General features: G+C 39.7%; 1 protein-coding gene across 6 annotated transcripts in view; it reads left to right on the forward strand.

Annotated features, from left to right (window-relative positions):
* The window catches only part of MYO16 (myosin XVI), a 393,567-nt gene that overhangs the window by 341,145 nt on the left and 26,414 nt on the right, over positions 1–26,008 (forward strand). For all 6 annotated transcript variants that reach the window (XR_003921201.2, XM_029999071.2, XM_029999067.2 and 3 more), the window contains exons 30-32: positions 1,796–2,042; positions 3,894–4,201; positions 6,054–7,256. Coding sequence is in view for 5 of the 6 variants with exons in the window: in XM_029999071.2 (XP_029854931.1) it covers positions 1,796–2,042; positions 3,894–4,201; positions 6,054–7,256 (1,758 nt within the window). In the remaining variant the exon portion in view is untranslated. The remainder of the gene's footprint in view (positions 1–1,795; positions 2,043–3,893; positions 4,202–6,053; positions 7,257–26,008) is intronic.

Below are 26,008 nucleotides of genomic sequence, written 5' to 3' on the forward strand. Positions count from 1 at the left end.
TTTCAACTAGATAGGGTAAGTGCATTAATGTTCCAGGGTTTAAAGAAGTCTTATTTTATAGGATGTAACTAAAGGGGGTGAAAATGGTATGGCTGGCTGTGATGATAAAAATGTAAACCTTCAAAGTTGTCCATTGTAAATAATCTCAAAGTACCTGAACTTCAATGTTCCCAAACACGGTGAATTTTGGATAGGAGCAGTATTAGTATGTTAACATTAACCTTTCTTTTATTTCATCAGCTGGGCACTGAGCATCTCCAAAAAAATTTCATTTTAAATATCTAAACAAGGACATAGAAGTTGATAGAAAATACCTTACATTGCCCTCTGTTTTAGCTGTTTATTCAATAACATTTTACATTCATAGAAGACTAACTGTATCTTTGTTTACATTTTTCCTTTAGATTAATTCAGCTTGACTCTTTGTCATTTAATGTTGTTCTGCAGTGTTCCTAAGACTGAAACTTAATTACATTGTTAAAAAGGCCTAATGCATTTTAGCATTCTTTTATCTTACAATCTTAATACTAAAATTTTCAGTATTTTCCCCCAAACTCAAATGAACATCTCATACAGGCTATTGCCTGCTGACTTCACTTATGAAAAACTTTCAGTTGACCAGAACGAGAGTAACCATAATAAGCAACGATGAAGTTTGACCTGGTTTTGATATGTGTAAGTTGGTGTACTGAAAATTGACAGTATTTCAGGCAACAGGCGAGTAATTCTAAAACAGGTTCTTCCCTGTGAGGTACACAGTAGTGATTCTAGATCTGGAAAGAATCGGGATCTTGTGGAACTTAAAAAAAAAACAACCCACAAATAAAGCACCTTTAGTTAGCACATTTCTTCCTTCTAAGCCAAACATATGCTCAGAGAATACTGCTTGTTATAGGTGGAGTGTTTAAATTGGTGCCAAATTCATCATGGCCATGGAAGTCCCTGTGCCTTGTGTTTCTGATCAACTGGGTACTTCTCAAAATTCAGGAGACTAGGTGGTATTTAGATTGGGTAGAATTTGTTGTAATGAATGTACGCACTTAGGAAAGTAGTAGAGAAAGCTATTACAGGAGATACACCAAAATCTTCTCCCAATATAAGGCTAACAAAGAGTGTGAAAAAAAAGGAGTAATAGATACATAAAGCTGATGCAATGCAGATGAAAATTCTAAACTGAAAAATGCAGACATGATGTGACAGATATATTTGAGAAATTCACATTAATCTAATTGGTTTTGTTGAAAGGAAATGAGCAACAAAAGGTCTTTAAGTTACACTAAAAAAATCTTGTGTCAGTTTTGATGTTGATTTTTTTTAGGTACACCAAAATACTTAAAGCATTTTTTAAAGCTGACCAAAAGCAAATGATCGTTTAATTCCTACTGCATTCATTGCAACAATCATTCATTCAGGATTTTATGTTGAAATAAAGAATCTTTTGACCTCTGCAGTGTAAATGTATGCTTTCACAATCTGTAGCATACATTTAAGTTTCCAGTTGTAATGTAATAAAAAATAATGTTCAGTGAAAGTAAACATTTTGAGTTGTCATAGCTCAAAATTATGAATGAATTTACTGTCGATACTTTGTTTTAAGCACTGGCAATAGAAACCAGAAAGAGTTCCATTTTGGTATGTTATTTATATGCCATCACATTTCTGTTGTTCTTTGTATAAGATGTTGACTGAACTTGTTTTGCTCATGTTTACAGCAAAACACACAGTAATATTAAGTTTTTCACCAACTAATGAGTTGTCTTTCACTGGTCCGTATTTTCTCCTTCTGTTACGGTAGTTGTAAGAGGATTTCTAGCTCGCCAGCGCTTACTACAGAAGATGAGCATCAAACAGCAAGAGGTCACCTCAATCAAAAGCTTCTTGCAGAATGCTGAGGATATGGGATTGAAAACATACGATGCCTTGGTCATTCAAAATGCTTCTGACATTGCTCGGGAAAATGACCGGCTCCGCAATGAGATGAACGCTGCTTACCACAGAGAAAAGTTAGAGGCTAGAAACAGACCAGAAGAAGGCCACAAAAGGTAAGATGAGAAAACATCTACTGTGAAGAATTAAAGCGTTTCTTCAGTTTTAGTGTTTTCCTTCCCTGCTTAGAAAGTCATAGAAATGACTGAGGAATTGCAAGACGATTCTCAAGTATATACTCAGCCCGAATCAATGTTAGGCCCTATTTTTTTTCTGTATATCAGGTAAGTCTAGAAACTGAAGGACACCCCTGATATCCTATTCAGGGGACACTGAGCTTTATAGGAACTTACTCGAGTCTCTGAGGCATTTATTTTTTACAGTAATATTTTTTAATTCTACGATAAATAGTTTATAGTTGAACTTTCATCAAACCCAACAAACAAGAAAAATTCCTCTAACTTAAAATTCCAATGTTGGGAAATTGCCAAGAGAATGAAAAACAGCTAGGAAGGCATTAAAATACAATAAAGTCCAGACCAAGAAATCCTGATTACGCATTGAACTAGGTAGATTCATTGTGAGGAGGATTCTTTCCTCTTATTTAAAAATAGGCAAGTGTTTTTTGCTTAACTCCTGTCAGAGTTTTCAGGAGTACCTATTTTACAAATCCAGCAAAAGCTGGAGAGCCTTTCTCTAGGGACTGAGTCCCTGATCTCTTTTCTCTCAGACAGCTGAATGGGCAGAGGTAGCATTTGCAGTTAATAGGTATGTGTCTGTAGCAGGAATGTGTCTGTAAGTTGCTGGACATATAAATGTTTATTTTTCCATAGGAACTTAATTTCCATCCAGAACAACTCCCTTTGCTTTCATTGCTTTTGTCAATGACTTTTATTAAAGTGAAAATGGCAGTGCATCTGCTTAATTAGCTTCAAATATCCCAGTGATTACATATTGGAGGAAATGCCTTTGTAGGAAAGACTGTAATTAAACATTACAGTGAAAACAAATTATCTACTGAGCACCATGCTTTCATCTTTAGCTATTTCATTTACTACATGGGCAGCTGGCTATATCCTGTGCATGAGTTCCAGCTCTGCTGGTGATTTGCCATGCAGAAATACAATTTCAAAAAACAAATGCTTGGGGATTTGTTTGTAAAATGACAGTATAGATATCTTCTATCTAATACATTACCACTCTTAATTTAAAAAATTTTCAATGTGTTGATTTTTGGAGTAATAAAATGTTAGAAGAATTTTTGTTAAAAATCAATTTGTTGGAAGCCACTGGTAAACTTCGTTTCTCAATATGTATTGAAATAGTTAAAAAAAAAAAGGAAAAAATTGGAATAAGTAAAACTCCAAAACTGTGATTGAAATAACTAAACATGATGTCATAATTAATATTATTAAAATGATAACTAATAATTAACCTTAAACAGGAAGATATCTAGATATCTGGGTGGAATTGTTCAAGCAGCCAATGTAGCTGGTTAAAAAGGTCATATAATACTTTAAAAGATTTGCATTATCTAAATAGAATTTATAGTTGTCTTTTTAGAAAATAATGATAAAGGCTCAGCATTTGCTGCCTCAGTAACTTTCTATTAAAATGGATTTTCCAGAAATTATCATTCAGATTGAAAACCCAGCTTTTGATTGTGAGTAACAATCAAAGTGTGAACAATTCATTCAGTGAATCTCTGATCAACAATATGAAACTGCTTAAGGAAGGCTGCATTTGTGTGAAAAAGGGCCGGTGTCCTGATTTATCATGAAACAGGAAATGGAAGAAAGCTAGCAGCTTGATCTGGATTTGTTTGTCAGAAGATTACTACACACATCCCCTCGACACAGCAGGGGAGTTGTGAGATTGTTTACCAAAAAGCTGTCGTTATGTTTGCATGAACAGGTTCATTGTTATCGCTTGAATAATGCATCTGGGCCTCTTTTCTGTGTTTTCAGAGCTGAAGACAAGGGTGGGAAGGTCTCTGAGGACAGCTTTGCCGGCTGTCGAACGCCTAAGCACTTTCATTCCAGCTCCGTCCCTGTCCCCATGGCAGTGGACGGCTTGGTACATTCTGCGGCTGGGTCATCCATCAGATCCCCCTCCCTGCACTCCGTGTTCAGCATGGATGATAGCAATAGCCTGCCATCACCAAGGAAACAGCCTCCTCCCAAACCAAAGAGGGACCCCAACACACGACTGAGTGCTTCGTACGAGGCTGTTAGTGCTTGCTTGTCGGCAGCTTCTAAGGAAACCGCTAATGAAGGTTAGGCAGAAAAGGAGGAACAGTCGCAAATGTTACTCTAGGTTATTGATTTATTCTTTTCACTTTGATCCTTCTAAACACAGTCAACCACCTTTGTAAAGTCCTGCTTCCCTGAAATATTTCAGTGGCAGTAAATAAAATTAGTCAATTTGTCATTTGTTTCCAAATCAGCAAATAATACTCATGTGTTCCAATTGCCTAGTTTGTCAACAACCAAAACTTACTTGCAGAACTCCCTCTAGAGACAAATGCTCGATCAACTTGAGCTATTCTACCCCACTGACCATTTTATTTCACCTTTTAAACTGTACATTAGAATATCTTGCATCACTAAAACTGAATGCTTGAATCTTGAATTTCACCAAGTTAAACGTTAAACTTTTTCCTACTTTTTCTCTATGTTCACATGAATAACTTACGCATCCAGTGGTTTATGTTTGTGCCATAACTTGCTTGCAGTGAAATTTTTGTTTAGAAGGAAAGTGCTGTGAAAGTCCCAGAGTGTCTCAATGCATATCTCAGTGCATATAGAATGGTTTTGAGTTCAGTTGTTCTGTCCTCCTTCACCCTTGAAATGAATGAGTAGAAGATGAGGGGAAGGAATGCATTCTGCTTTTCCTTGATAAACCTGGCTTGTCATGCTTTGTGTAAAGGATCCTCTGTCTTATCAGAGAAGATCCTTCAAGTTGGGTTTAAAGCTATGTATAACCATTCTCTACTCCTGCATACAGTGGATGGAAATCTTTGCAGGTTCCTCTTGCAAAATGATTACCGTTCTCATGTCCTCTTCATTAGATGCAAGTCCATTTTTCTTAACCTCTTCCTTGCTCGTTGTCCTGGTTTCAGCTGGATAGAGTTAATTGTCTTTCCTACACAAGCACTATGTGAGGAGAGATGAACTGTGTCCAATATACTTTTAAACTAGTATGGCTCAAGGAGCTCTGTAGTGGTTTCAGCTTTCTATGCCCAGCTCTGCAACAGATGATTGATTTAACCAAAAAGCTCTAGCAGCAATTTTTAAAGAATGACAATTTATACATGTACATGTGGTCTTAGCACTAATGCTTGTACACACTTACAAAACAACTTTGGAGTTCTTGTATGTATGAAACAATGGGGCCAGTTTCCCTGCCGTTTACTCATTTTCCAAGAACTACGTCAGTTTCCTGAGTCTTTGTCCAAAACCACCTCTGATTTACACCATCTAATTTTGATCTTAAAAGACCAATCACCTAGGTATCTAGTCTCTCCACTCCATAAGTGCCTGGAGGCTGTGAAAAGACATCTAGTTTAGTTAGCTGTATATTCAGGTGGGGGGAATTGCCTTTAGGCTATGGGATTCCCTAACTTTATTTCCACACCCACAGTACAAAAGAAGAAGAGATAGGCATAATATCTTCCTATAATTAGAGTTTTATTGATCCTACATGAAAGGGGGATACTTCAGTTACTGGCAATAATACGTGTGTCAAAGTAGCACCATGCTGAAACTCCTAGTTAAAAGCATGTCCCTCTCCCTTGGGGCAAAAGGAATAACAAGCATGTATTTCCATGTTTTACAGATCTTGGATTCAAAAGCTTTCTCCTCACGCGTTAGTTCTCATCTTCTAGTGGCAGTAGAGATTACCAAAGCAGATTATATGCCCAGGTAGCAAAGGCTTGTAGTTTGGAAGATGAAAGTTCTGGGTTTCATTCCTTGAAATATTTATACTTTTGGCTGAATCTCTGTGTTTGTGACTTCTGCTAATTGTAAAACTAGATGGGCAGCATTTGAAGGCTTAAAGTACTAGACCTGTGTAGGAAAAAACTGACTCTGATCTGTTAGTAACACAGACCTTTTTCATTTTCCTAGTACTGACCCGTCCAAGGCCACACAGTGATGACTATAGTACTATGAAAAAAATACCTCCCAGAAAACCAAAACGAAGTCCCAATACGAAACTTAGTGGCTCTTATGAAGAAATACCTGGCCAAAAGCCTGGGGATGTAAAACAGGCAAGCACCGTAGCTACACCAGGTGGCTGTGACACTGTGACAGTACAGAGAGCAGCTTCTGCGGATGGGCCACAACATGGTGTGTTGAGTCTCTATATGTCTCAGGAAGAGGAGGAAAATGAGCCTGTTTATATTGAAATGGTAGGGAATGCAGTGAAAAGCAGTTCTGCTGAAGCAGAAAGTCCAGAACAAGGAGAGTCTGTATATGAAGAAATGAAGTATTTTCTACCAGAAGAAGGAAGCAGTGGTAATGGAATAATTCCAGTAGTGACTGGATCTCCTCCTCTGTTGTTTGAAAGCAAAAAAAATGTTAACATTGAAGATGGAACATTGGATGGAAACAGTCAAGCAGCTTTGATCTATAAAGACTCATGTGACATTCCAGCCCCTTTCCCTAACTTGCTCCCCCACAGGCCACCACTTCTTGTATTTCCTCCAACCCCTGTCACATGTTCACCTGCTTCTGATGAATCACCTCTAACACCACTAGAAGTCAAAAAGCTTCCTGTCTTGGAAACCAACCTAAAATACCCTGTGCAGTCAGAAGGCTCAAGTCCATTATCACCACAGTACTCCAAAAACCAGAAAGGGGAGAATGAAAGACCAGCATCTCCAGGCTTGGTTGTGTTCAATGTTTCCAGCAAAGTGACCCCTCCTTCCACACCACCTCCTCCTCTCCCACCACCCCCTCCTCCAGTACCACCTCCTATTTCCTACCGGGCTTCCACACATTTTGCATTTCCTCCAGAGAGTTGTGCTAGTTTTCTGATTAATACAGGGAAAACGGGTACAAACTCAGATCTGTCAAAAGTACCTCAGAGACAAAATCCTGCTCAGCTTGGATGCTCATCTTCTCCGTTCTCCAAACTGCCTTACTCCCCAAAGGTGGCAAGAGCAGATCACAGGAAATTGAACTCAAATTCATCATCTTCATTTCCATACAACCCTACAAACTCAAGGTCATTGACCAGTCCCCTTGATGAGTTAACTAGCTTGTTCAACTCAGGACGGAGTGTGCTACGAAAATCTGCAGCAGGACGCAAGATCAGGGAGCCAGAAGGTAAGACAGATCTCTGTGCTTCTGTATAGTGTATTTCTTCTGCACAAAAACTTTCTTACATTGGAAGCTGATAGAGTAGGTAAAAATAAAAAACAAAACCATTGTTTGGTTTTCTTTTAAAGAAAGGTCTGTTGTAGTCGTAAGAAGCACATATAGAAAATACATTGCATATAAAAATTTTAGGTCTTCAGGTTTTCTCTCAGATGTCAAATTTTCTTTTACCAAAATGTTTGTATGACACAAATTTAAATGGATTATTTTAAAAATTCTATCAGTCTCAGTAAAATAAACACAGATGTTACATCCTGTGAAAATGAGTTTATGGTATCAATCTGTAGAAATACTTTGAATGAAATATATGGCTAAGTGTCTGGTAGATAGCATGTACTTTTAATTTGAAGACTTCCCTTTAAGATTTCATTATTTCATTTCCATGAAATTCTGAATTTGGTGATACAGACAGTATTATTCTCCTAAATAAAGCTGAGATGGCGAGTCGTGCAGCAAACTATATTTGCTTCCCTTTTCTATCCTTTTATTTCTACCTTTCCTGTCATTTACATACACTTAACTTGCATACCCAGCGATTACTTGATATCCTGGCTTTCTTGCATCTGGAGAACATCTTTTGTATCTGGTGCAAAAGCCAACTATAAAAAGAAACAATGCTTGCCATTTTGCTAAAGGTTTTTGAGACCACAGTCCTCAGACATTATCACTTAATTATTTGCCTTGTCAGGGTAATAAAGGGTTTAATGTTGTTACTGGAACAAATCTATGGATCTCATGAATACTGAAAATTCATCCTGATGTTAACAGATTCAATAGGCTGCTTTGTAAGGGTGAGATGCTTCTGATGTAACTTTGTCCATCTAAAAGCTTGATATGTAGGCATCAAGTCTTTAGGCTTTGGAGAGACAGTAATTTTGAGAGTTTAATTCCTCCCGTATATTTTTCTCCATTGGGTATGAGGAAAGCCTAGATGATTAAACTAGTAGAGTTGTAATTTCTGAATGATTAAAGTTGAAGTAAATCCCGGTTCCGCATATCAATTACAACACTGACTCTATAGTATTCACATTACTTTTCTGATTAAAAAAAAAAAAAAAAGTCGACTATTCAAAATAGTCAGTGGACTGTATACAGAAACTTCTATCCCTAGTAGCATCTCCCAAACACAAAATTTTGTGAATTTAAAATTTAGAGTAAGAAAACCTCTGGACTGTTTTCTCTGCTTCTTCACTTCTGTCTGTCCAAACAGCTTGTCTTAAACTAGAGCTGTGTGCAGCGTAGTCAAAAATGGGCAATATAGAATCATAGAATCGTTTAGGTTGGAAAAGACCTTTAAGATGATCAAGTCCAACCGTAAACCTAGCACTGCCAAGTCCACCACTAAACCATGTCCCTAAGCATCTACACATCTTTTAAATACCTTCAGGGATGCTGACTCCACCACTTCCCCAGGCAGCCTGTTCCAATGCTTGACAACCCTTTCAGTAAAGAAATTTTTCCTAATATCCAATTTAAACCTCCCCTGGTGCAACTTGAGGCCATTTCCTCTTGTCCTATCACTTGTTATTTGGGAGAAGAGACTGACCCCCACCTCGCTACAGCCTCTTTTCAGATAGTTGCAGAGAGCAATAAGGTCTCCCCTCAGCCTCCTTTTCTCCAGACTAAACAACCCCAGTTCCCTCAGCTGCTGCTTGTAAGACTTGTTCTCTAGACCCTTCACCAGCTCTGTTGCTCTTTTCTGGACACGCTCCAGCACCTCAATGTCTTTCCTGTAGTGAGGGGCCCAAAACTGAACACAGTATTTGAGGTGCGGCCTCACCAGTGCCGAGTACAGGGGGACGATCCCTTCCCTAGTCCTGCTGGCCACACGATTTCTGACACAAGCCGGGATGCCGTTGGCCTTCTTGGCCACCTGGGCAGATTGCCAGTTCATACTCAGCTGGCTGTTGACCAACACCCCCAGGTCCTTTTCCACTGGGCAGCTTTCCAGCCACTCTTCCCCAAGCCTGTAGTGTTGCCTGGGGTTGTTGTGACCCAAGTGCAGGACCTGGCACTGAGCCTTGTTGAACCTCATACAATTGGCCTCGGCCCATTGATCCAGCCTGTCCAGATCCCTCTGTAGAGCCTTCCTACCCTCCAGCAGGTCAACACTCCTGCCCAACTTGGTGTCTTCTGCAAACTTACTGAGGGTGCACTCGATCCCCTCATCCAGACCATTGATAAAGATATTAAACAGAACCGGGCCCAACACCGAGCCCTGGGGAGCACCACTTGTGACTGGCTGCCAACTGGATTTAACTCCACTCTTCACCACTCTTTGGGGCCAGCCAGCCAGCCAGTTTTTTCCCCAGGGAAGAGTGCACCCATCCAAGCCGTGAGAAACCAGTTTCTCCAGGAGAATGCTGTGGGAAACAGTGTCAAAGGCTTTACTAAAGTCCAGGTAAACAACATCCACAGCATTTCCCTTGTCCACTAAGCGGGTCACCTTCTCATAGAATGAGATGAGGTTAGTCAAGCAGGACCTGCCTTTCATAAACCCATGCTGACTGGGCCTGATCCCCTGGTTGTCCTGTACATGCCATGTGATGGCACTCAAGATGATCTGCTCCATAATCTTCCCTGGCACTGAGGTCAGGCTGACTGGCCTGTAGTTCCCCAGATCTTCCATCCAGCCCTTCTTATAGATGGGCGTCACATTTGCTAACGTCCAGTCAACTGGGACCTCCTCGGTTAGCCAAGACTGCTGATAAATGATGGAAAGTGGGTCGGTGAGCACTTCCACCAGCTCCCTCAGTACCCTTTGATCGATCCCATCCAGCCCATAGACCTGTGCGTGTCTAAGTGGTGTAGCAGGTCGGTAACCATTTCCCCTTGGATTATGTGAGCTTCATTCTGCTCCTCATCCCTGTCTTCCAGCTCAGGGGGCTGGGTACCTCGAGAACAACTGGTCATACTATTAAAGACTGAGGCAAAGAAGGCATTAAGTACCTCAGCCTTTTCCTCATCCTTTGTCACTGTTTCCCCTCTGCCTCCAATAAAGGATGAAGTTTCTCCTTAGCTCTCCTTTTGTTGTTAATGTATTTATAGAGACATTTCCTTATTCTCTTCTACAGCAGTAGCCAGATTAACTTCTAGTTGGGCTTTGGCCCTTTAGCCCTTCTGATTTTCTCCCTGCATAACCTCACAACATCCTTGTAGTCCTCCTGAGTTGACTGCCCCTTCTTCCAAAGGTCATAAACTCTCTTTTTTCCCTGAGTTCAAGCCAAAGCTCTCTGTTTAGCCAGGCCAGTCTTCTCCCCTGCCAGCTTGTCTTTCAGCACATGGGGATGGCCTGCTCCTGCACCTTTAAGATGTCCTTCTTGAAGAATGTCCAGCCTTCCTGGACTCCTTTACCCTTCAGGACTGCCTCCCAAGGGACTCTGTCAACCAGGCTCCTAAACAGGCCAAAGTCTGCCCTCCGAAGTCCAAGGTGGCAGCTCTGCTGACACCCCTCCTTAATTCTCCAAGAATCAAAAACTCTATCACTTCATGATCGCTGTGCCCAAGATGGCCTCCAGCCATCACATCACCCACAAGTCTTTCTCTGTTCACAAACCACAGGTCCAGCGGGGAGCCTTCCCTAGTTGGCTGGCTCACCAGCTGTGTCAGGAAGTTATCTCCCACATACTCCAGGAACCTCTGAGACAGTTTTCTCTCTGGTGTATTGTGTTTCCAGCAGACGTCTGGTAAGTTGAAGTCCCCCCACAAGAACAAGGGCTAGCAATCATGGGACTTCTCCCAGCTGCTTACAGAATACTTCATCTGTCTCTTCTTCCTGTTTGGGTGGCCTGTAACAGACTCCTGCCATGCTATCTGCCTTGTTGGCCTTTCTCTTGATTCTTACCCATCAACAATTTCACCACAATTGTCAAGGTCTAGACAGTCAAAACGCCCCCTAACATACAGGGCTACCCCACTGCCTCTCTTTCGTTGCCTGTCCTTTCTGACGAGTTTATAGCCATCCATTGCGGCACTCCAGTTGTGTGAGTCATCCCACTATGTTTCCATGATTGGAACTATATCGTAGTTTTCCAGCTGCACAATGGCTTCCAGCTCTTCCTGTATGTTGCCCGTGATGCATACATTGGTGTAGATGGACTTCACCTGAGCTATTGATCCTGCCACCTTTTTGGGGGGAGAAGCCCAATTCCTATTTTTGAAATAAAAAACAAAACTGGAGAGTGGGATAGATTATCTTCTTATTCATTGTCCATTTTCTTAAATATATACTGCTCCACTGATTTTAGTATTGTATCCTGATTTACGCAGCCATAAGGTAACAGAAGCAGCTGTTCGTGCTTACTCTGGTTATGAGTATGTCTGTCTGTGTGCCATCCTATCTCTCTGTCCCGAAGAACCTTGGCCGCCTTCAGCCAGAACCCCTTTCAACCAAATACAACAAGGAGATAAAGGTCTCGAAACTAATTGAGTTTTTACAGGTTTCATGAAAGTTAGTGACTAGGTGGAGACAAGAGACTTATATTGGGAGCTCCTACCAGCTATCAGGGAAACCGTGGTAGACAGAACCCTTGTGAGTCCTCCAGACCTTGAAAAAGTTTAGCTGGACTTGGATGTTCCTAGATGCCGAATTCAATCGGCTATGAGCTATGAACTGAGACTTCATCAGTTCTCAACCTCAAGAGAATGGTTTTGCTTGCTTTGGCAAAATTACTTGATAGCATTCAATGCCTATAAACACATGTAGAATGTTTTTTTGGTTTTTGTGGGTTTTTTTTTAAGTTGGGGGTCTTGTTTTATTATATAGACAATACATTTTTATCCACTGGGAAGTAACTATTAACGTCAGCAATTTGGTTGTATCTCTTCAAGGCTCTCTCAATGTACCTGGTGAGGAAGTGTGGTAAGCCTACTCCAACCAAGTCACAAAACTGACCTTTACCTTAAAAAAAAAATGTTGCTTTGGGATGGAGGATTTTTGCAAATGCAATTTTCAACTAAATGTGACCAAGATAGAGTTCAGCTTGTGTTTCCTGTGGGTTGAAGCTAGTGCATTGACAGAGGCTACCATAAAAAAACCTCTAAATTTACCTTTCACTTGGAAAATACTGTAACTCTAAATATTTCATCAAGGCAGCACTAAGTATGAAAGATCAAAGTTCAAGAAAGATATATGATAAAAAACCTGAATCAATATTTTATGAGCTAGGAAGCTACGGTATACTAAGTGCAGTTACATATGAATAGTTCAGTGATGAGCAGATGGATTGAAAGTAACAAAGAAATACAGGTGAATGTATGTGCGTGGTTTTACAATTTGCCTTTTTTCATGTACTTCGCATGTTCAGTTAATTTCCAGGGAACAGCTGGAAAAAAAAAGTATTTTTTATTTAATCTCTGATGCAAAGTAATAAGATAGCAATCAGCAGAGTGGACTCTGTTACGTAAACCTAGTTGTCATCCATATCTTACCTTCTGATTTTTTATCACCTATTTCCTAATGCATATTAAGTTCCCGGAAGACTCCTCCCTTTCTTCTTTTTGTAATTTGTAATATTTTATTTATAGGAGATAAATTAATTTTAATGGAAATTCATCAAAATTGAAGACATGGCCTAAAGCAGCACTCTGTAATGTGCAATATCCTTTATTTCCATAAGTTATAACCTACCAACAACCTTAACTGAAAACAGAAGGTAAAATAGTGGGCCATGTTGAAGTCAAGGAGAGTTACCTATGGGAATCAATAAGTTTCTGTATGGGATCATCAGCCTTGGAGATAAAAGTCTCCTTGCCAATAAAAGTGCAATACAGACAGATCCCCCAACATGCCTTCCTCTTGCCTGGATGAGTAGTTTCAAGGCCTGATGTCCTGTTGGCTCCTGACCTCGCTGTGGGAAATGATCATCCAAAATTAAAATAGAACAGACTTGTGGTTTTCTGATGGGCTGCAGACTTAACTGTGAACTGAACTGAGAGCATTCTTTTACAAAAGCAACAAAAAAATAATCAGTTGGCAAGAACTTTAATTAACTGGTGGCCTAGCCTGGCCAATTTTTATACAACAGTAGCATCTACTGGTTCAAGCAATGATCAGGATCATATAGTATGCAATTTCTTGCAAAATACTTCATGTGTAATAAGAGAAGTTTTCTGCTCTGCAGAGCTTATAGTTTAAATAAGCGAAACTGTAACAGGTGGGAACCGAGATAAAGTGATTTCTCCAAGGTTGAAAAGAGTTGTCATTGAAGCTACAGCTGTATTGTTAAACAGGGATTTCCTTTTACTCCACGTAAAACGAGACTTGAGTGCAGATAAGCGATAATACATACACACATATTTTTTCTATTATCCCTGATTTCTAGAAGTAGAAATTTTAGTTTGCAAGACAGAAACTGAATGGTCGTGTGCAGAGCCCTTACTCGGATACTACTATGCAGGACCTTAGATTTGAAACTGGACTTAATGAAACCCAATTCAATGCCTTAATCACAAAAACACACTCTCTAGCAGAATGTACAAATATTTTTAACTATTCGACATATAAGACATTCCTTATATAAAGAAGAGACAATTACATGTTTAAGTATATCACAAGAAATACTTCTGGAGCAAGAACAGAATTTTCTTTTCCTCAACATGGATGAATGATACTCATATTGCTAGGTCGTAGTGTTATTTCTCTTGATTGGTACAGTTGATATTAAAATTATTCCATACAAAGGGGAATCGTTTCAGCTTCAGAACAAAAGATGGAATAATTCCCAGCCCATCATCCATGCTCAGATTGGCAGAGTGAATATTCGTGTGGACCCTAAAGGGAAAGGAGCAAAGGAAATATGCTTTTCCTTTAGCCTGGATGAATTTTCTTACCATCAGGCTATTGAGATAAAGATGTAATGTCTTTCCTTCCTGCTTATTGAGAAGAGATTGGCATGGATGCTTGACGACTTCCGTGTCTGAGCAAAAGAAAATGTGCAAGCTTGCAACCCCAGATTTAGGTGCCTAAGAAATAAATTAGGAAGACCTTTTCTTTATGTAGGTCACCAATATATAGGCTTCCAAATTTTGCGAATTATTATGTTTCAATGCAAGTAGATCTGTATATGCAAGTCTATACATGCTTCAGTGACCTATTCCTTTCCAAAACAGTTTAGTAACTTACATAGTAACAACAGAAAAGGCATGCAAACATTAGATTGTTAACAAAATATTGATAACTGTTCAGATGTTTGCCCAATATCTTTGGCATCCATTAACTGTATGAATCCCTTCGTTACCTACTTCCTAAGTGAGGTATTTCCAAGGCAAGTAGCTTCACATATCAGTGAATTATTCCACAGTCTCCAGTTTAAGCATTGGAAATCACAGGAAGATAGTTACAACTAATACAGTTGTGACAAATAATACAGATATTTAGACATACCTAGTTGGGACTAAAGCTTGCCAAACACTCTTTATTGAAATTGGCTCAGACTTGGAAAATAACAGGATTTAATGTGTATGTATGGGGAGTACTGTCCTGTCAAAGGCAGGTATCCCTTCGATAGCTAGTAAATAATTTCCCTCTATCAGCAGATTAGAGCAAGCTATTGTGCAGCTAACATCTCAACAGTGGATTGCAAATTAAATCCCCACTGGGGTTTCTGAGATGGAATCCCAGTCCCTTATCCTCTAAGCCACTCAGCTTTTCCTCTTAAGCAACTTAATAAAGATAATATTCATATCTGCATCTCATTATTCCTACATTGTATTCATACAATGTAACAGTTTTACTTTGTGGCAAAAGCTAACAACTTAAAAAACATGAGTAATGCAGAAAGCTGTGTTTTCAACTTTTATCTTTTACCTGTGAATGCTGGAGGAGTGACTACATGAGGCATTGGACGTTCTATAACATCTTCCAAGTCAAATTCTCAAGCCATTAAAACTTTAATGAATTAAGCTTCACAACACTTCTCGGAGATTAATATCTGTTTATATAATTGCCTTAATTACCAGGGAGTGAGGGTGGCTTTCTGTGACTAATTTTCAGATTAGATGCCTAAACACAGGAGAGTCATCACTCTGATTCACTATGGACTACTTGCAGCTCTCAGTCTGAACCTCTTGCAGTAGGTACAGAAAAGTGGGAGGAAGCCAAAGCACTGCTAGTAAGAATTCAATGTGTGTCATAAAAAAAGACCCATACGTGGCTAGCCGTAGATGTGCTATGCAGAAAATTACAAAGGAGGAGACAGAACTGCTGGCAATACAGTCGCCATCCAGCCCATGCTGGGTGATTTTTCTGAGGAAATAATTGTAGTTTGCATTACTGCAGCAGAAAAAGGGGTTAGAAGAGTCTAGAGAAAGTACCCTCCATTCCTGTTTGCAGAATATCTATGAACTTTTTTACAGCCTGAAAGATACCACCTTAACCTGCAGTCTTCCCTTCATCTATAAGTCTGCCATTATCTGGATAATTTCTCACAAAAAAAGATCTGTTGTTTCAGGATAAACACAATATACCAAGAATAATTTTCCATTTCAGAATCTCTGAAAACTAGTATAGTTTACTGCTAAAGAGTTTTTTGGATTTCTGTTACGACTATTTTTTTTCACTAGCATTTCTTTTCCAGGTTGATTTCACTGTTTGCTCGTAGAGCCTAAAATCATGTAATGTGTAATTTGCTTTGGTTTTCTGTTCTGACATGGAAAAGAGGCTTTGTGTATGATTACCATAAACAATTTTAACCTGAAGATTCTTAGAAGAACAAATCAAGTCTCATCTTCAGGTGAAAAAATAATGGATATTGTCATGAACCTTTATTATATTTATTTTGCATTTTAAATGCTTGTATTGAAAATAGAATCAGATCCTTAGCACTCCCCCACACATTTCCAAAGCCTATATCCAGTCAAATAGAGGTTGGAGGAGACTGTGCAGCCCCAGGTTCACACAGGAAATATCACTGCATTTTTGACACAATCTTATACTGTAGGTATCTACAGCTGTCAGAAAAGGATCCTGGAGTAGACAGACCCTTGGTCTGACCCAGTACGGGTTCTCTCATGTTCATACCTAGTCACTGGTTAACAGGAATGAACTGAGGAGACGTAATTGCACCAACTTTCCTGTTCTTTTTACACAGTCTATTTCTGAGAACTGCAGGCATTCCTTTTAAATTACTGATTCTTTTTTGCTTTCTTTCTATTGGTTTGGATTTACTTTATGTCCCCTTCATCTTGTCTGATACTGGAGCCCAATAACCACACCATACTGGTTCAGCCTAGTGCATTTCAGGCCCATAGATTTTAATAATATCCCACCTTTAATAGTGACTGATCATTCAGGTAGACATTTACAGGATTATTATTTTCATAACAACGTCTTTTCTTCGCCATCTGCTGCAATATCATTGTTCCAAATTCAGCAATGGTTCGGGAAGTTGTCTCATTACTAACAGTGTTGTAGGCTTCTTTAAACAGTAAACAGTCTTCAGTATTTTTTATTTGTGATCCAAGATGCAGAACCACAAAGGACCTTGTTTCGGAACCACTACAACACTAATTGTAAACCAAAGATACGCTAATGTGAGAAATTAGCCATATCTCAGAGAACAAGGAAATTGAATTGTAGCACACTTCCATGTCTGATACCAACCAAGAATACGGCTATTTGGCAGTAAATGTCATATCACTTGATTTTACAGGACTACAGGCATTTGGGACGTAGTGGAGAATGAAATTTGAACACTTACTGTAGTGAAAGTCTGTAATTAATTTCTCAACTCGAGTGAGAAATCTGTTCAGATGCTTTTAACTTATTTAGATCCATCTCAGCATTAAATCATCTTCTGCATAGAACCTCAGTAGAGAACAATAATTCCATTTCACAGAAAATGTCAAGATTATGACATTTATTTTTGTTTTGTCCCGGAATGAAAATCAAGCATTCTGAATTTCTGTGCCAAAATAAATACTCTTTCATATCCAGTCTTTCAAAAATGTTTGGAAAGTATTGAAATGCTTTGCCTCAAACATAGTAAAATTTTTCTTACTGGAAGTGTTAACAATTAAATGTGTTGACTTTTTATTTTTGGACCTAGATAAGTTCAAGAGTGGCCATTTCAACATCGATCAGGTTTTCATTTAGCAGTATGTCTACACAGCAACCAAAGATGTGTTGTAAAGAAACCGAGCTACTTCTAAACTCACTGGCTCAGGTATCCAAGAGCAATGCAGTTGTGACTGCGCAAACTCCAGCCCCTCAGTGATGACCCAAAGTTCTTGACAGGACTTGTGCAGCTTACCATGAAACTCTATAGACCCACATGTGTGGATTGTGTTCCAGTTCCAGAATCAGCATTTTGCAGGTCTGGATGGAGAAGCAAGAGAAAACTATTGGAAAGAGACTGGGAAAAAGACTTGGTCATAAACATGACCCACATGCTCTGTCCACACAGCTGCACTCTGCTGTTGAGAGGGTAGGAGAGTGTTTGGAAGTGGAGCACTAGAAGTAGGAGTAGCAGTTGGGGCATCCATCTTCTCCCTGGGCCCACTAGTGAGTGGGAAAATAAAGAAGCCTTCAAGTTCAGTGCTCTTTTGGCTGGAGTTTTCACTCTATTTTAAAATGAAAAACATGAATATGGATTTTATCCTTTGTGGGGTGCAATTTTTAAAAGAAAAAACATATGAAAAATTAGACCTGAAGTTCCACATTTCATTATTTCTTTTAGCTCTTTCCTTAAGGACTGGTTGCAGTATGATGCTGACACGCTAGTAGTACGTAGTGATAGTTTTTAGCCACAGGTTGGCTATATTTTTGCACAGTATGGATGCTTATCACACTGCATCTGTGATAGCTATATGTTTTTGCTTTGAAGTTCACGGAGGCGTCATTGACCATCACTGTATCCCTTCAAAATGAACTTAAAAACAAGCTAAAGAAATCTCTAAATTCAATTTTTTTTTTAGAAGCTCACTTCAAAAGCAAATAGGGAGTGGTGTCTGAGAGGTTTTCCAGAATAGCTGTCTCTGTTCGGTGGGCAGGATTGCAGGACAGGTGATCCAAAAATACTCCTTGGATTGTCCCTCAGGATCTACTCAATTTATCTGCCTAACACAGTCATATACACTATGACTTCTGCATTGCAGTTGATGCCAGAAGTTGTGTGAGAGAGATTCTGAAAAATCTCTGTAGCAGTATTCTGTGGGAAAAGTAAATAGAACTGATGTGATGCTGTTGGCAGTGGCAAATCCCTGTCTGTTTGTTTGTTTAGGGTTTTTTGTTTGTTTATTTTTACAATATTTGCAACTGTGTTTGAGGGGGAGGAAGGTTGAGAGTGTCTCATCACATAATTCCTTCCAATAGCAGCTAAAGCCCAGAAGTAATGGCTGTTTTGTTACTGAGATATGACACACAAACCTCAACAAACTTAAATGTCTGCCTTCAAAAAGAACTGCTCCATTGACATTAGTTAGAAGAAAACAGTTTAAAAAAGGGAAGCTGTGTTCTTACCAAATTGCCTCCTCCTTTTCCAGCACACCAGCAGTTTTGTAACTACACAAACACAAGAAATAGACTCTTTGGTCAGCCAATCAACACACCTAAGAGTAAACAAAACTATTACAGAGTAAAATCAGCTACTTTTTTCCATATTAGACTTGAAAAGGTGGGGAACATGGAGGGGAGAAATGCTTCTTCTAGGGCAGGAAATTGTCCCAAGCAGTGCTGCCCTCCTTCTTGCCCTCTGTGGTTAGTGATGAACCTCAGAAAGGCCTGCAGACATCAGTTCCTAGAGAAGATGGGTTGAACAAAATCCCCAGTCTCTGAAACATGCACTGGCTGGACTCTTAGCACACTTGCTGCATTAAAATTGTGTTTCAAGTTCTTGCTCAGATACTATCAAGCAGGAGAGTTGGCAGCCTGTCCAGATATTCTTCATCCATTACCAGTATTTAAGAAGGCTCTTTTCTCCACTTCAGCAGCAGTATTCTTTGTCTTATGTTGGGAATGAGACTAATTAAAACAATCTGGAGTTCTCCAGACAGGGAAAGAAGGCACTTGCGTTCTCTATCTCCCTCACCAACTCTGAAAGTTTACCTGACCCAAAGATGTCCCTAGCATTAGTTCTGGGAAGGAGGGAAAGGTTTGTAGCTTGTGATGATTGTCACTGAAATGAATGTAAGATAATAGCACTATCTTCCCACCAGCACAGGTCCATCAGAGAAGAAAGCAGAAGAAACCTTTCTGTTTTAGGTGTATACTTCCCACAGCTGTGAAGTGATTTACAAAAATGTAATTGAGCTGATGGTTCTTAAGAGCTGAAGCAGACCTAGGAGTTCCTGCAGTTGCTTCAGCAACTTCCTTCTCACTACCAACCAGCCTTATCTTCTGAACTCTGGCTGATCGGTGTCACACTAACACAGTATTCTTCAGAGGAGGTCTTTACCTCCAGTAGAGTGAGTTTTGTCACTTGATGTTCTTCATGGCCTGCGTCTCCTCTCTTTGTTTTCCAGTGTTCATACAGAGGTTCCACAAATGCAGCTTCTCAGAGCAAAGAAGGGGTCTGTTTCTATATTTACCTGCTCCATTGAAGAATGTGGCTTCTGGAGCGGCTTGTAACACCATCTGAGAGCTCCATTAAACACAGCTCAGAGAGAAAGGGTGCTGGAAGTGACAGTACAAATTCATTGCTGCCTATCCTAGGAGCATCATTGCAGGGGGAAATCCTAGACAATTGCTGCTGTAAGGGCAGGCTTTGTGAGGTGAAATAAATCAATGAATAATGATTACCTCTGATGGCAGCGGCAGCCGGCAGCACAACTGTGAGGGTGAGACAGGCAATACACGCTAATAGGCTGGGGGAATCCTGTCTTGACAGTTTTCATCCTGCTCCGTTTCTTTCAGCAAATAAGATGCATCTGTTTGCCTCCAGCTCTGGGCAAACAAAGTAAACAGTCATGCTACAGCAGGTCACAGTGTGACTTCATGTGGGTAAACTGAACTACTCTGAAGCAATATGCATTTATCCAGCAAAAGGACACCCAAGACAACATGTGCTGAGGGTAGTTAGCAAATGCCACGGACAAGGAATGTCTCAACAGTAAGTCAGAGCAGAACAGGAAACACCAAGTGCAATTGTCAAGGTGCAACAAAACACAGTGGTAAACACTTGAGCCAAAATAAAATGGCCTGTTATTTAAGCTTCCTCTCCCTTCATCAAAAAAAACCTGCATAATTTCTGCAGTCGCCATGTTTTTTGGTTTTTTTTCCTCACTTCACAATGTCCACTTAACCACAGTAAATGTAACAAATATTCAGGGTTGGCCTCTAGGATTCAGTGTATTCCTGACTCTCCTAAGAAAGAGCAAGAGCATGGATCAGGAATCCCTTCTGTCTGCAACATTTTGTCTTCAGTATGCTGCTTAATAGGATCCGTCAGTTCTCTCTTATTCACAGGTATAATGACAAGCTGCTTCATTTGAAATTTCCATTGTTCTGGATGCTAGCCACAGGTTTCAAGGAAATCAAGCTATTTAGCTTTTAGATTCCCTGATAGGCCAGGTAAAAAGCTTCTCCTCCTGTATTACATTAATTTATCTGCCAGAATGTATGTGTCTCCCAGATCTCATAGTTGCTAATGAAGTGTGAATAGCTGTGGATCTTGATAACTAAAACCTTATATTGATTATTGGTTACAGAAAGCCATGTTTTCCATGAATGAAGAAATAATGTTTGACATTATCCTGGGATTTATTAAAGATATTAAATGATAAGAAGGGGAGCTATTTCTCCCTTTTTTCATGTATTTCTTTCCATAATTATATGTGTTAGATATTTTTGTAGGTTTTGTTCCTTTGTGGAAAAGCTTTTAAGCTTTTTCTATAACATTTGTCATTTCTGTTTTATGGGGCTGATGTTTTTGTTGACCAGGATAGAGACTGTTTCTACTTTAGGACCTAGATACGTCCTGCCTAGCTTGTGGCACAAATTCCTCAGCTAGGAACTCAGCCTTAGCTCCCTGTTTAATTAATGAAAAGGCATGTGTGCCTTGAAAGAATGGTCCGGGTACAAGTCAAATCAGATTAAGAGGGGTGTATGACTTCTATTTACACTAGAGCAAAACTCGAGAGAAGCTGCTCCCCCTGTACAGTCAGGATGCAACTTCTAAATGTGACTTCAGCAGAAGCTGTACAACTCTTCTGTGCCCCACTAGCCCCATCTGGTTTGAGGTTGCTTTTCTTCTGTATTTTTCCTTTTTTTCCTGAGATGGACTTATCTTGACCACTCATTTCTGATTGTGGTAACTAGTGCTGTCAAGGTGAAGGGCTATGTCTGTTTTAGTAAAAGAGCCCGTGCCAGTGAATGTCCTGGGTATGGCAGCTCAATCCTCTGTGCAGTCAAAGTGCTAGAGCAGTCCCTGGCATCGTTTTGGACCTGGCAGTCTGGCTCCCTTCCAGACAGATCTGGGCATGGTTCAGGAAATGGCAGAGACCAGGGACTATTCCCAGTAGGCAACTTGGGTGCATCCTCTGCTGTGGAAAGCAGGAAAGTGTAACAGCATAGACATGGGTCTCTAACCATTTGCCTTAGGGCCAGAGAATAGTTATGGCCACATTTGAGTTACCAGGACAGACAAAGCAAGAGGCCCTCCGTATTTACCCTGTATTATGAATCCCTTGGTGCTTTGGAGGTGCTGCACAAAGCATCCAAGGTAAGCATGAATGATCCAAAACCCACTGAAAGCAGTGGAGGCCTTCTGTTGTTATTAATGAGTTTTCAGTCAGACTGTAAATGAGCACGAAATGTTAAAAGGAGAAGTATTTGAAAAAAGAACATACGAGGACAGATATATGTTATGGATATACATTTAAAGAAAGGAGAGGAAAACCAAGGACTTTGACAGAAAAGAAAAACACAACCCAGCCAGGTGAGTTACTGCTGGGCTTTTAATAACATACTGTTTTTTCATGTCTTGCTGCACAAGAGTCTATGGTGATTCCACCTAAACACTGATACCAGTCATCCATCTATACTTTGCTTTAGACTTTATTAAATAGGCTAAATATATAATTTCCTTACAAAACTAATAGTTTCTCAAAATGTTTCAATATTGCACTTTAATCTGTCATCTGAATAGAGCCTATACTGGCCCATTTTCTAATTTAGCGATAACAGCATTAGTTCAGCCTAAATACTACTTATGAAATAACTATGATGTTTGGATCCTATATTTTATGTTTGGGAAAAAAGAGCTTTATAATAGGGTATTTGGAAGTCATAGCTCAATTAAAAGAGTTTAAGTTATTCTTTTGACAAAAAAGTTACATCATGTAGACTTTCAGCGCATTGGATTTCTTTTAAGAGTGAAACAATGACTCAAAAAGGAAAATAAAAAGCAGGTATATTAAATGATTTCCATGATTGCTATACTCTGACTTTTCTTTCCAAAACAAGTGAAATTTCATTCCATCCTGTGCCTTATGACTCTGCTGTGAGTTTTAAAGTTCATCTCTTCCAGGAACACTGAAAAGAAGAGGCAACTGTGGATTTCGTGAGCTGCCTCTTTTGCATACCTTTCCTCTTCCACTTTTCAAGTAATGTTGTTGATGTAATTGTGGGTTTATTGGAATACAGAGCTTGCTTGTAAGGAAATAATTGTTACACTTTGATTTGTCATACTCTGATTAGAAGCACTGTACACGTGATTGCTTCCAGCTATTAACTGTGCTGCAGTTGAGGGGCAAATTATGCCCCCAATCCAAACATCCGTACATCCTTGTAGTCCATACATCCTCATTAACTGCAAGATTAGTCAGAGCAGAATTTGACTGAGTCGGAGATACCTTTTTGGCAAAGTCAGTTTATCAAAATAATAATCCAAACGCTGTTCACTGTTGCGAAGAGTCTGTAGGTTTCACTTAAAGCTTGTATTCCTTTTATAATCGTGAACTCCCACCATGGTCTTACAGCTGATACCTGTCTGTAGCTAGTCTCTCACACGTAGGGATGGATGACTCTTCAAATAACATTTATTACTAGCTGGAAACTGTTAAGATGCTGCTACTTAAAAAAAAAAAAAATGAAACCTGGTAAATAATCCATCTGTCTGGTGAGAACAGCAGAGCACAAGTCTGAACAAAAAGCTAACATTCAGTGGGTTGGTGAAGATGTTCAACTGTAGGAACCACAGTTTTTTCTTTTCCTCTCTCCTAAAGTATTTTTGATAGTTTCAGAAGTTGATAAGGGATGAGAAAGCAGCGCATACTTGTATCTGCAGGGTTTCATGGCAGCAGGGAAAAGTTGACATTAATGTGGAGAAAAGTCCAAACTTCTATATTAGGTGAGAAAACATGAGGGTGAAGTGAATTTCAGACCAATACTTGACTGCCTGGGGAGCAGCTCTGGGGAAAGGGTGCTGGGGGCCCTGGGAGCCGGGCAGGAGCCGGCAGCGAGCCCCGGCAGCAGAGACGGCCAGCAGCATCTGGGGCTGCATCAGCAGGAGCACAGCGAGGAGGTCGGGGCAGGGGTTGTCCCTTCTGCCCAGCGCTTCTTGTTAGACCACATCTGGGTACTGTGGCCAGTTCGGTGCCCCCCGGTGCGGAAAGACACCCATAACCTCCTTGGAGCAGGGGTACGCAAGGGACCTCATGAGGTCCCTTCCAACATGAATTACCCAGTGATATTAGGTGAGTTTTGCAGCACTGGGACAGTACACTGGTTACACCTGACTAAAACATCCTCTTGTTATCCTATTTCTAGAACAGATTTTCTTCAGAAACTCACCCATTTGACAGAAAGTCCAAAATAAAAGAACTGTACTTTTTTGCTAGGGCTACACTCTGGCTTCCCCAGGAGTCTTAGAAGTTACACAACATATGCAGTTACACTTTTTCCATAGACTCGCATGAATCTGCTCCAACGAGGAGCTGAAGATGCCTATATATAGGAAATTAGTACAAGTACCTTTATATAATCCAGAATATTTTGAAACAAAATACAGGCTTCTTTCCCACATTCAAGATTAATTAAATAAGACTCTATGAAGTATATTTTCTCTATATAGTCTTCTATTTAGAAACTAAAGGTGTGCAGTTCTTACAATGACTGAATAGAGCAAATGGGATAACACATCTCTTATCTAGATAGCTGTCCCAAAAGATATGCTGCATATCCATCCACTACTTGTTTCTGCCAATTTGAGATGACACTTTAGCTGAATAGTAGCTATCCACAATTCTTTGTAGTATTTCATCTTACAGATATAAAGAGAAAAGATGACCTTTTTTTTCCAAGAGCCCTTCATGAATGCCATGAAAAGATACCAATGTACCTATGAAACAAAAGGCCCCTGGAAATAGGAGTGCAAGAAAAAGTCTTTTGAGTTGCACATTCTCAGATGAATTGCAGATGTCAGACAAATCAATAAATCTTTCGGATATCAAGAAAAGTAAGGATCCCAGCTAATTCCCCTGAGACTCTTTATGTAAAAGGTGGTACAATAATTACGTAGGTGGATTATGATCTATAGGCAAGTGCACTGACTATTAACATCTAAAAGTGACATTTCCTTTTCAGATAAATTTAATATGAGCTGCAAAGATGCATTTTGCAGTCAACTTGCTTGTACAAAAGCTAAATCAGGCATGCTCTTATAATTGTATTGTATGCATTTTCCAGCTCAGACTCTGGTTTTACCACCTCTCCCAAGTCAGTTACTGTGGGTAGAGCTGGCCTAATTTTTTCAATGCATAGCACATCTGCCTAAATACGGAATTTATGAAACAGTGCCACTGAAACACTCCAATCAGGTCCGGCAAAAAAAAAAAAAAATGATCGGCAATCAGGGCAAGGGAGGAAGCCAAAAAAAAGTTGAAATGTTTTGTTCTGACAGCTTGGAAATGAACTTTTTGACTTTTCAAGACAGCTTTTTTGTTAGAAGAAGAAATGTTAAGAAAGATTCAGAGTTAGATAACTGAAAGCTAAACAAAACCAAGAAAGCCCTGTTCAATGAAACGAAACATTTCAAGTTAACCAGATGGTTATATAGTTTTTATGTCATTAATTATTTTTTTAAGTGTTGGTACTTCATAAACCAGGTGGGTTTTTTCAGTTCAGGCATAAAAATGAAAAATTAACCATGCAGTCAGCATTAAGTTTGAAAATCTGCAGGCAAAGTACCTGTTACCTGGTGAAAAAATGTTTTTCCTGTCCCCTTGAAAAATGTTCATGTGCTCAAGACTTAGAAGAATATATTTTATGTTTGGGAGAGCTGAGGATGTCATTGGAAGTATGCATGAATGCTGTAATGTTGGTTTTAATAGCTAGTCTTTTGACCTCCGTTGGTTGTTGCTGTCATTACGACAAAGCTTAAATAGACACAACCAAAATAAAGGAATAGCTCTTTGAGAGCTGTCATAGAAGACAAATTTCCATTTTAGAGTGCTAAACGAGGCCCTCTGCACCCGGGTCAGCCATAATATGTCAGCCCTGTAGCTAAGGCCAGCTCTCAGAGGGGGTGGAAGGAGGAAAACTGAAATGGAGTTAAACAGAGAGAGAACTGAATTCATCTTTGTATTCCATGAAACAAACCTGATCATGGCAAGGAAAGAGTATGTATATATGTTCACCAAAAAATGAAGAGAATTACAGAGAAGAGAGAGAAATCCATCAAAAAATGCATAGTCTTGCCAGTGCAGCATCTCATGCAGCCTTATCAGCCCTGCCACACAGCGGTGGAGTGGAGATAGCCAGGGAC

This window comes from Aquila chrysaetos, chromosome 23 (genome assembly GCF_900496995.4).
Source record: "Aquila chrysaetos chrysaetos chromosome 23, bAquChr1.4, whole genome shotgun sequence".
Classification (NCBI taxonomy): Eukaryota; Metazoa; Chordata; class Aves; order Accipitriformes; family Accipitridae; genus Aquila; species Aquila chrysaetos.